Source organism: Blastomyces dermatitidis (assembly GCF_000003525.1).
Source record: "Blastomyces dermatitidis ER-3 genomic scaffold supercont1.1, whole genome shotgun sequence".
NCBI lineage: Eukaryota > Fungi > Ascomycota > Eurotiomycetes > Onygenales > Ajellomycetaceae > Blastomyces > Blastomyces dermatitidis.
This window is the reverse complement of record NW_025544774.1, coordinates 6,901,105-6,913,127: the sequence shown is the minus strand read 5'-3', so window position 1 is coordinate 6,913,127 and position 12,023 is coordinate 6,901,105. Positions and strand designations below refer to the sequence as shown.

At 45.8% G+C, this 12,023-nt stretch overlaps 3 protein-coding genes across 3 annotated transcripts; 2 read left to right on the top strand and 1 right to left on the bottom strand.

The window, feature by feature from the left end:
* Positions 1-2,017: 2,017 nt before the first annotated feature.
* On the top strand, positions 2,018-6,802 carry BDCG_00953 (uncharacterized protein). The gene is made up of 3 exons (XM_045416468.1): positions 2,018-3,702; positions 3,782-3,949; positions 4,091-6,802. The coding sequence occupies exons 1-3, from the start codon at positions 3,590-3,592 to the stop codon at positions 4,650-4,652; spliced, it is 843 nt and encodes a 280-aa protein (XP_045272188.1). The 5' UTR covers positions 2,018-3,589; the 3' UTR covers positions 4,653-6,802.
* BDCG_00952 (class II aldolase/adducin) lies at positions 4,877-7,085 on the bottom strand. Its single transcript, XM_045416467.1, has 2 exons — positions 6,326-7,085; positions 4,877-6,102 (listed from the first exon to the last, which is right to left on the bottom strand). Exons 1-2 carry the CDS (start codon positions 6,627-6,629, stop codon positions 5,495-5,497), a joined length of 912 nt encoding a protein of 303 aa, XP_045272187.1. The 5' UTR covers positions 6,630-7,085; the 3' UTR covers positions 4,877-5,494.
* On the top strand, positions 6,868-11,067 carry BDCG_00951 (acyl-CoA thioesterase II). Its single transcript, XM_045416466.1, has 4 exons — positions 6,868-8,204; positions 8,322-8,730; positions 8,811-9,319; positions 9,417-11,067. The coding sequence occupies exons 1-4, from the start codon at positions 8,109-8,111 to the stop codon at positions 9,465-9,467; spliced, it is 1,065 nt and encodes a 354-aa protein (XP_045272186.1). The 5' UTR covers positions 6,868-8,108; the 3' UTR covers positions 9,468-11,067.
* Positions 11,068-12,023: the final 956 nt, after the last annotated feature.

Sequence of the window (12,023 nt, the reverse complement as noted above, 5' to 3'; positions counted from 1 at the left end):
GGGAGGAAAGCAAAAGGAGTGAAAAGGCGTTCCAGATTTCAAAAATTAAATTTTCTAAGGGACTTCAAAATGTAGCCAGCCAACAAGAGGAGGATATCGAGTTGAGGGTCTGGAGGCATGGTCGTGCGTGGTCGTGCGTGGTTGGTGCGTGGTGGGATCGCATGGTAGTCTTGGCAGGGGGAAGTGGACGTTTCTACCAGCCTTGATTCCTTCCCATATCATATCAACTCTCGAATCCTGACCCGGAGCAAAGAGAGGAGTTGGTCGCCTTGCCATTATCATTATTGTTGTTGTCAATCGGGCTTGCTCCTGTGTGCCCTATGCCTTAACACGTAAATTTTGCAATCGGAGCAAGCGTTGCGTGATTTCCGGAACGGGGAGTGTTCTCGCCCTCCCTAGGTAATTATTTACCACGTTGCTCATGGGAAAGTTATAGCGTACAATGAACCTCGACGGTATATGCGAACGGTAAACCTTGTATATATAATTGGAAACTAGTGGACAAGAGTTTTCTTCCAAGGTTCCTTTTCATTATTACTTTTGGTGCAACCTGCAGGGGAAAAACAATAAATGATGCGGATGCGTACGGAGTACATTATTACATGTCCCTGGGTAGGTCCCTGGCCTTTCTGCTCTGCATGGACAACTTTTTCCTCACCGCATCTAGCCACCTGTAGGATGAAGCTTTCAGGGATCCATGGATGACTTTTGTTCGGACCTTTTCCCCGGAATGCGTCCAAACAAAGGAAACGGGAACGCATCAGAATGACCATCAATATTATTTATTGACTTTGACGATTTGGGAAGAACGGGCATCTCATCTTGGGGTCTGGTCTGTAAATATATATTCATCCATCCAGCCAGCCATTTATAACCAGCAGTCGTTGATGATCCATTATTGTTAATTATTGTTGTTTCCTTTGTCCGGGTGGAGCAATTCGACCAACAAGGATTAGATTCATGAAGCACAGGAAGCTATAAGCACGAAGCTTCGAAGGTCATTGAACTCGTCCGGAAAGGTGTTTGTTCCCTTCTCTTTTTCGCTTCTTTGATGTTTCATTCTGTGCATCTGCTCTTGTCGCAAAGCGCAAACAATAGTTAAGCAACAAGGGCTGTTCCTTGAAACCCAGACAAGGTGTGAGGAAGCTATAACGCCGAATATGGATAGTCATTGTTTTTTTGGGTTTTCATTGCCTTTTTCACTGCCCGAGAAATGCGAGGGAGAATGTGAGCTGTATATAGTGTCTCTGAGCATCAAATGACGAAATTTCACAGTTTGTGACAATATTGTTGATTTTTACAAGGCTGGAAAGGTAAACAGGTCAGGCAACTGTTTAAATATCAAACCCGAAGGATTGGCAGGAAATTTAAGGAAAAGTGCAGGCATCCATCCGTCTGAAACTCTTTCTTTGCTCGCTCAGCTTTTGGTTACCATTCTTCGAGTCTCGGCCATTCGTGTCGGAGACTTCGTCTTGCTGACATTAGCCTTAGCCCTAGTTAACGGTCAAGTTCTGAGGCACCGCATTTCCCATAAGATGATAGTTAGATGTACGCCATTAGTGTTAACGCACAGCCGCCCTGCAGGTTGGCTGGGGCTCGTGGCAGTGAGTTGCATATTTAGATCTTTAGAAATCTCCAAATGTCTCAACTTCGAACACTTTCAGCCGAAGACGTTGGTTGGGTTGGGACATTAATAAGTTGTCGCCCACAAAGCAGACAACAATTAGGAAACAGATAGGAAAAAAAAAAAAAAAGGTCAATTAGCGGGGTTAAAGTTTGTCGATGACAATGCGTCAATTCCTTGGGAATGTAGATAAATGGCGTTGGATGATTTTTTCTACGATCACCAGTGGAAGACGAAGATCGACACAGCCCTAACAACCACGGGACTCTACGCGCAGAACTGAGACAAGGACGACAGTTGTTGGGGCTATGGCAGGGCAGGGCTTTTCGAGGGGCCGGTTGTCGAACCCAGTGCCTTCGCAGGCCTCTTGAGTCTTGCTTGCGTTCGACTAACTGTTATCATGCCAGGGAACTGTGCCACAGTGTTTACGAGCGCAAGCCAAGTCGTTGCAACGAGAGCAACGGTTACAGGGGAGACTGCAAAACCTGAGCAGAGACCGAGAAACAAGCAGAAATCAAAACATAATCACATAGTTGTTGGTTTCTCATGGTTTGATTTATGCCTCTTCACATTTCTCAATCAGAGGCAGAGGAGACTCTACTACAAAACAATGCAGAGGAATTCAGCCAAGCAATGAAAAACAATATTCTGTTACAAACTGCCAAGGCCCCACTTCCTGCTGAAGAGCCCCGAAAATTTGGCTAATGGATCGGCGCGTGTGGGTAAGATTTGGCCTAAACTTAGTTAAATTTAGTTAAAGAATCGCCTAGATCCAGCCCCCAATTAGGCCTAGAAGTGTTGGGGGGGGCGTTTGGTTAAGCTGGGATCTGATTGGGGAAGGGAGAGAAGACTGGAGGAACAGCGTGCCAGATTAGGGCAATATGCCGGACTCGGAGTTGGATTGGAGGGCAAGCTGAAGATTTGTGGCATATTACTATGTATTATTACCTTATCGCTCTCTGCTTGTCTGCAGGAATTTGTGATTCTTTTCACCCATGAATTCTTCTCATTGAGCATAAGGGCAAAAGGGGAGAAAAGGATAGGGTGTTAACAGGAGACAAAGCTCTGGTCCTCCAGCCCCAGATTTACCCCATCGCTGGAAGCGGGACCTAGATAATAATCGGGAAAACTGTCCAGATCCGTGGTTATACAGGCAGAGGATCGTTTTAATCTCTTTGTTTGTTTGTGCTGGTTGTCGTTGCTTTTCCTTTCTTTCTCTTCGTTTGGGTAGTTAACCTATGTACGGAGTACTACTATGTAACCCTCTCCCCAACTCCCTTCCTCTGCTCTAAAGATCTCCATCTTTCATCGGAACCAACGCTCGCTTTCATTCTTGGATACAAAGGGACTATCTCTTGTTCCCTTTTAACCCTCCTTTTCCAGCCTAATTGACCCCCCCCAGCCCTCGTTTTCCAGCCCCTCCTGGCCCCGCCTCGTTCAACAGTCTCAAACAAACAGACCAATTGCGCTACGGTCGGGAAACGATTCCACTCCGCCACCAACCAACCAGTTTTTCTGTCTTGTTGGAGTCCCGATTGAACTGATTGCCTGACCGGGCATTTGCTTTGCCCAGAGCCTCGTTGTGCGCTCTGATTTCTTGACCCTCGCCGCATTTTTCCTGTGTTTGCTGTTTCGTATCTCCAGTTCCAACCACAAAACTCTTTCTTCGCAATTTTCTCCCTGCTTCTCGTCCGCACCAGTTGTTCAAATAAGTAATCAGGTGCTAAAAAGTAACAGTCGCATCTGCCCAGCGAGATCGTTTTGGTGTTCTGGTTTGCGCTGGCATACATCTGACTCGTACCTGTCAGCCTAGAGCTCAGTGCCAGCAACCAGATCAACATATCATCCAACCACTTTTGGCAGCTTATCATCTCTCCTTTTCCTGACTTTATATCATTTCTTCTTTTCCTCTCTATTGCCGTGCTCGTTTTCTCCTCCTCCTCGATGCAGTGACCCTTTGCCGCAATGGGCTCCCCTCGTTATTCGGAGCTAGGACTGTCCTTGGGAATCCTCGAGGAGGACCTACGTTGGTACTGGAAGTTATTAGCAAGCATCTCAGCTTGGCTTCTTCTCGCTGGGTATGTTGAAATTAATGACATATTTGTCCATGAATATTCAAACGACTGAGCTGATTAATATCTTGATCCTCTTCTCTAGATTTGTTGTTTTCCCTCTTGCGATCGATAACAATGCGGACGATATGCGCGGCGGCCAGTTTGCTTTGGCCGCTACCGGCACAGCCCTCGTCGGCGTTGGCTACCTGGTGTGCGTTGGTTTCTGTTTGCGATGGAGGAAGAAGCATTATTTGGTCGACTTCATTTTCATGTATGCCAATTATAATCCCACTCTCCCGTTACCTACCATCATGAGAGTCCGGCTCAAAACCCGGAAACTTTCGTCGCAAGCCATGGTCCTGTACATGTACTGTACATTACATACTGACGTGCAAAACCCACTCCCCCACAGACCGTGCTTCGGATCGAGCCTTATAGGCGTCTTTAACGTAGCCTTGAATATTTTAGTAAGGCGGCTAACACCCCTCACCGCCCTCTCTATCGCAGTCATCACCATTTCCACCGTTTCTACTGCTGCATTTGGAGCTGCAGCTATTTACAACTCTCATAATGTTGTTTTCGTACCGCGACGTTACGCCTTCCGGCGGGGACGGAACGGGGAGGTTTCTGTCGATGACGCAGAACTGCAACGAAGACAGCTTCTGCGACTTTATTTACAGCAAGATGCAGACCGGGCACCCAGTCCTGAGGTCACTCAGAGCACCTTCCGCATCGATCTCCCTGATCCGGGCTTAGATGGAGACGAAGAATTAACAGTCAAACCGCCAAGATCACCCTACGAACGCCCTCTACCACCCTCTCCACCACCTGGTTATGCCCCAGGCAGGATAAGTAATCGATCATTACCACATAATGGGAGTATTCGAAAAGGCACACCTCCTGGAAGAACGCGACCCCATCGACATGAACCGAGAGAAATGAGACGATCCATTGTCGAACTAGGCGATCTATAACCATTTGTCTATCCCATATATCGATATAAACATACCTATATATCATCCACGACAGAAACTAGATGGCTTTGGAAAACATTCAAAGTTACGTCCGTTTTTCAGGGGTAGATGCCCTTCATTTTTCGAGTTTCTGTACCATGATGTCTTTCATTTCTTTTTTTTCTTTTTCTTTTTTTTTTTTTTTTTTTTTTTTTTTTTTTTTTTTTTTTTTTTTTTTTTAAAGTCGGTTTTGCAGAGCGGTTTTAGCGATATCCCGGTAGGCGTACGTTTCCAATTTCACGTTACTTTTTATATATCTCTCTTTTCTCTATTCTTCCATTCTTTGATTTTTGTTTCTATCTCTTTATTTTATTTTATTTTATTGTTTATTTTTTTTATTTTTTTTTATTTTTGGATTTGTATAACTTTTAACGCGATTCCATGTCGTTCGGATTCCTGAACGATTTCTTATTCAGACCCTACGCTACTACTATTATCCTATCCCCCTCACTTCTTTTCGTTGTCTTGATGATTGGCTAGCCCAAATCTTTCTATTTCACGAGCGGCAAAACGGGGTGAGCATATGTTATGAAGGAAAGATACAATCATGAGATAATAATCAATGCGACAACGTCAATATAACGTCATTGACTAAACAGATTCCTTCACATATGATGGAAATATATAACGGACGAGGCCCGTCCCCCTATCATATATTTGCCGATCGATTATCATGAAATGCTGCTCATCCTCATCCATACCCTTTCCCTGACATCAGAGAATGGGAAGGGGAAAATCAGCACAAAAGGAACAATCATGATCAGAGCAAGAGCAACAGATCCCTGGGCATACATACTACTGCCCTACTTCAAGAATGATCCGTTTGTCTTCGCAAGCTGCTCATCATAATACCCCTGGAAAGCCAACCAACCCTTATCCGGGCCACCAACCTGCTCCGCCGTTACCTCCGCTTCTTCCTCGCCAATCAAAATCTTCTTATACCCAGACCCAGCTGCCGCCGCATCCGCCAACAGCTGCGCATGACACGTCTTGTCCAGACTAATAAACCAAAACGCCGCCTCATCCACACTCTCGCCAACCGTCAGCAGCCCATGATTCTGCAAAATCACCGCCTTGCCATCCCCTAGCGCGCGGGCGATATTAATGCCCTCTTCGCGGTCCAGCACCACGCCGCGGAATTCGCCGTAGACGGCGTGGGATTTGTAGAAGCGCAGCGCGTCCTGGGTCATCATGTCGAGTTCGCGGCCGAAGACGGAGAAGGCTTTGCCGTAGACGCTGTGAGCGTGGCAGGCGGCGTTAACGTTGGGACGGGCCTTGTGAATCTCGGAATGGATGGCGAAGGCGGCTGAGTTTATGGGCTCGGTGCCGATGACGACGTCACCGTCTTCGTTGACTAGGATTAGGTCTGAGACGGATATTTGGGAGAAGTTTTGGGAGAGTGCGTTTAGCCCTGTTTGCGTTCTTTGGGGTTAATGTTGTTTTGTGGTGGGGGTGTATTTTGGGTCTTGGCAAGTAGAGGGCAGTAGATTTGAGATATACATAATCTCATTTCCATAATGAGACCCTCGCACCCCTTCACATTTATGCTTCCTCCCTTTCCCTATATGCGGCCGCCAAGGAATAGGGGAAATGGGGAAATTGGCGAAGACAAAGCAAGAGTGGAGAAAACGTACAAAAATGATCCGTCAAAATCGGATCTCTGACAGAGATGTGGCCCGCCACACCCTCATCGAAGCCGCGATCAGCAAAAACCCGAAACGCCGCTGCCAGATGCTGCTTGCGGTAAAGGCGCTCTTCCTCTAGGCTGTTGAATTTGGGATATTGCCTGATGTTTAGCTGCTGGCCGGTCACTGTGCGATTGCGCAGCTGGACCTGCTCAATGGCCGCTCCAGGCTTTTGCTCTTGCTGGGAGCTGGCGTTTTTGTTCGCGGGAACAATCGGGTTGGTGAGATCTTCTCTGACGACGGAAGGGGCCATGGTTTATTCTTTTTACTTTTCTCTTTCCTTGGATTCTTTTTTCTTCGCGTTTCACGCGCAGTGGTTTGCTTTTCGTCTACGCATGTACGTAATGTATGGATGCAATTATCGAGAATTATCATAACAAGTATAAAATGTACTACATCCCTTTCCCCTCCCGACCTCACCCGCCGATATATATATACGTACAGATTTAATTCTCATCCATCTCGCTTATCCCCACACCCCACTAAGAATGAGAGGTTGAGGGAGGGGAAGAGAGAAGCAAAAGGGAACAGAAGGAAGTGGAGAAATAGACCCGAAATACGTTTATTAGCCGCAGTCTTCCCAATAACCGCGGAACCCAATCAACACTGCCAGTTCTTTACTGGGAAACGGCTAGTGTCAAGGATTCCCCCGGTAGTTTACCAATGGGGTTCTTTTGATTTCATGTTCCTTCCAGGCTTTCGGGCGACGCCAGGAATCCGGGGTTTTGTTCTGGAGGATATCCGAAAACCTTGTTGGAAAAGACCGATTTTGCCGGCAACTATAAAGTTTCGGCTCCTCTGTTTTGTTTTCTTTTTTTCGGGTTTTTTGGCGGGATGAACTAACTAGTTACTTACTGTACGGAGTACCTGGATATTCTTGGGACTTTGGGCGCCCCGGGTTGATTTTGTGGGGTTCCTAAGCTAGTTATATTTACCCATTTCTATCTTTAAACGTGATATAATTTGGAAGCGATTGAATATTCCAACCGATGTAAATGGAATATTGAATCTGCTACATACTCCGTATATGTATATATTTTATCACTTATTTCTATTGGTTTTGAATAAGCGGTGACGTCGCTTCCAAGGTTGTTTTTCGTCTTTTGGATCTCGAAGATATGGCTGTTGGATCCCTGCCCTGCCCAAGGGTCGTTTGAGTACCTGCATCAGCACAATGATATTCTAAAAAAGTTGTTTCCCTGGGGAGGTAGTATATTTGGGAATTCCTTATTACTATACGGAGTAGGTATTCTCCTGTTGCAGCCGATGGAGTTGCAGATCTTTCCTGAGAGGGGATCTGGTACGGAATTTTAGCTATGCGAGGGGACAAAGACAAGAATCATCATATGCCATTTGTGACCACTATCGCAGCCTGTGAACAAGACAAATACGGATCTCAATGGAGTAAATATTCTTTGTCGTCTGCTTTATTCCGCATTTTCCATTGTCGTCAACCAACTACGCCGTCGTTGCCTAGGCTGTTCATGTGTGCTGGACCTCGGCATTTCCGAATCGCATTTCAGCTCAGGAGGCGACAAAACCGCCAACAACAATAAATTTATAACTGAAATCTATCTCCTGCGACAATCGTTTGTTTTGTTTCTAGGATTTCTGAGGCTGGTGGGAAATTGATCGTTTTGTGCTTGTATATGTTACCTCAAGCAATCGTCTTTCTTCTAACCTCCGTATCCCCCACTCTTCCCGGTCATCGTCCCGCCATACAACCGCCGCCATGAAAGTTACACTCTTTGAACCTCCGCCGCAGGACCCGTCCAAGTCTCACATAGAGAATATCCTCGAGCTGACCCCTGTATCCGACATTGGGCCGGTAAGAATCAATGAATAAACCCGTTCGAGCAAAGATGAGCCGGCCATGTCCAGTGCATGGAATGCCACTTCACTCATAGTTACTCTACCGAAAGGCGCTAACTAAATTTTTGTCCAGGACGTATTTACAAACACCCGGCCACTATGGCATCCCCCTGGTGCGCGCGGAATTTACGGCGGTGCTGCTATTGCCCAGTGCCTTGCTGCTGCCCAGTTAACCGTTGGGCCTGAATTCTCTCCGCATAGCATGCATTGCTACTTCGTGTTGGCCGGTGACTCTGAAATCCCCGTCGTATACCATGTCGAACGTGTTCGGGAAGGACGATCTTTCGCAACTCGTACCGTACAGGCACGCCAAAGGGGCAAACCCATTTTCACAACCACGATAAGTTTTGACCGTGAGGGAGGCGGCGGCGTGAAAAAGGTTGAGCATAGTACACAGAAACCGGACGTGGCGCTGCCGCCGGCGAATGGAAATACTGTCGACAGAGGCCCTTTTGAGACGAGAAGAGCGGGAATTCTTAATAGTATGTTTATAGAGAGAAAAAAGGGCTTCTTTTTTTATCTCCCAGACTTTATATTTGGAGCCAAAACTAACTCCCTCCAGGGACTTCTCCCCGTGCAGAACAAAAAGCCATCCACCAGTTCATCCGTGCACGCGGTACCATCACTGGCGGGCGCAAAGCTCACCTTTCCGCTCTCGCATACATGTCTGATAGCTATTTCATCGGCACCGTTGCGCGGGTCCAAAACATCCCTCGCTTCGAGTCCCCTAAAGCTCTAAAAGCAGCTATCTCCAAGCTGAAAAATCCCTCTGATCTGGACATCGAGGAAATAGAGAGATCCACCAGGGAGCTTGCGCGGCAAGAAGCCGCTGAATTCTCCGCTGGCTATATACAAGAAGATTCTGGTGCTACTTCTCGAGAGCCACCGCGGAAGATGGGCATGATGGTCAGTTTAGATCATACTATTTACTTCCACAGTCGTGGGGGATTCAGAGCGGACGAGTGGCTGTTCACGGAGATGACGAGCCCGTGGGCAGGGGATGAGAGAGGGCTGGTGATGCAAAAGATCTGGGCACAGGATGGGACACTGGTGGCGACGTGTGTGCAGGAGGTGAGAACTTTCGCACTCTTTTCTTCACCCCCGCGCCGGGAAAGATGAGTACCTTTCCAGGCATTTCTATCTATACTAACATGTCAATAATTATTAGGGCGTTGTGCGGCTGAAGCAAGAAACTCCCAGCAAGGCGACTAAACTGTAAAAACATGCAGGGTTATTCCCAACTGACTTTTCTCCTTCCTTTTTTTTACTTTTCCTCTTATGTTTTATATTTGCCGCCCCCCTCTGGTGCGTTCTCCTTTACGCCATTTTTTCTTTTTTTTTCCTCCTTGATATTGAGCTTATAGACATTTCCAGATAGACGTACTTTATACTTGCGTGTTATTTCTTGTGTGGTTTTTGATATCACCAGACCTTGCATCAACTGCCCTATTCCGCGCGTTTTTTAATATTCTTCTTCTCGGTTTTCTTTTCTTCTAGGCGACTAATACCCGCAGAAAATTGCATCGTCTATCAAATATTTTGGGTGTTGATTAATTTTCTATTATTATTTTCCCATTCCTGTCTATCCATCGAAGTATATGTTTACACTGCAACCTCTCACATACATTATCTACCACAACGTTGCTTATTACGGCGACTTAAAACAGGGCCATCTTCACTGCGCCTGGCATACTAGGTAAGTGAGCTTGCGAGAGGAGCAAGCTTCGGGCTTGCAAGTTTCTCATGTCTACCCCAGCTCACGTTCGAGGTGTCCCGCAAGCCAAACGTTGTCTTCATACCCCCAGGATAACGTGCAAATATACCACCGTGGCCGGGGTAACCTAGAAACTTGCAGCCAGGAGTCCTGCATGCTCTCGGATGCCTCGCGGAAGAGCATGATGTGGAAGGTATACTGAATCTAGGCCAAAATCAGCAAGCACAAGCCACTCCCGCTGTAGAAGCCGTGTCAGTATCAACATCAACATCACAGCTTTGACGACTACCGACCGGGATACGTTCTATATTTCGCTTAAGCTGCAATCTGTTTCCCAGAATCAAGTGATCCGGTGCTTGTAACCGGAGCATTCCACTTGGCATGTCACTCTTAAGGTTCTGAAAACATTGATATCCGGCATGCCCTACAATCCGCGCTTTCGGGCACTGCGCCTACACAGCAGTGCCTTCTCCGTCATATCCTTGATATCGACGCAGATGGTGCGCTTTTTTTTTTTTTTTTTTTTTTGTTTTCATTGCGCGTACCCTTTGTATATACAATTTCCTAGTCCCTGGTGGAGCTAGGTAAAAATGGGTGGGGAATGAGAAGCAATACGCTGAGTTTTCGCTGGTTCATCAAGTTCACACGCACGGAAACGCATTGAAATTGCATATGTCGGTGGCACTTTGAAGAGTGAGTTCAGACATAATGATTTGTCGAAAACGGCTATTCTCTGCAGTGGTAGGCGAATGTGTCAGGATCCTGAAAATCTCATCCTAGCTTCCCTAGAAACGCTCGCTTAGTATTGCGGGACGCGTGTACATGTACATGTATGTATGTACATACATCATTTAAATCAGGTTGAAGGAGGTACTTTAACCGTGACAACGTACACAGGATTTTTTCTTCCCTTCTTTCTTTCTGTTCCCTTCGTCTACTTTGGTGAATATTGACCGGAGAAGAATGGACTTTGCGCGTTCTCACTCATCCATTGCTGCCTCATCAGCATTTATATCTCGCACAGGGAGCCCTAGAGCACATATCACAGAGAGATATGTATATCCCGAAACAAATTGTCCCGCCTGTAACCTATCCTATATTACGGATTTCAGTGACATGGTCTGCAGTGCCTTACTTCCTCACGGACCTCAATCCTCTACCACACAAAAGAAAGAAATGGAAGGGAGATGAGCTGGGGGGAATGTTTAATCAAAACGCGGCTTTCCATCTTTCTTACAATCCTCAGAATGTCTCATCCTCAAGATATTCTACCCCACACATGGTTATCACTGTACTCCAAAACATTTTGAATGTGTAAACCAGGGGAGACTTGCATTAGTACGGCACTTTTTTGGGGGGGTTTTCAGCGTAAAACTTAATTCCACTTCATACTCATTACGCAGTATAGATACGATACACACCCATTACATTAGTCCTAATGTAATTAGTATATTACTGTATAAAATTTAGTCAGACTTGGCTTTCTGACTATGAGCATCTCTCATAGGTGTAAGTCCTCGCACCTACTAGGAATTTATCTTGAAATTCTGGTACCGGATTCAAATTGCTCCAGCCCGCACTCCGAATATTTAGGGGCTTAGGTCCTAAAAGATTAGGCACTAAATAGTGCCTAGCAGGCGTCAGACAGCAGGCATGGTATCCTCTTTACCGCTTAAATTACTAGCGTGTGCAAGGCATATTTTTCCACGCCTGAGTACTCTACTCCGTACGCAGTATACAGTCCGTACTAGATTGTGAGACACATCCTGCTTGCTATGTAGCTGTCAATTTCTTCAAAAACACAGTAATAATAGATTACAGAATTCAGACTCTAGTTTTCTTATTAGAAATAGATATTTGTATAATAATAACTGTAAAGAATCAAGAATTATAGGCATAATTCATTGATTTACTATAAGATAAATATTATTCAATTCTTCTTATTAATAATATTTATGAAATCAATTCTCTTTAAAATGAATTCCTCAAAAGCAGATTTTATCAGCAGCTTAATAGCACAAGTATTATTTAGCACTGGAAGGAGGTATATTTGATTTCAAG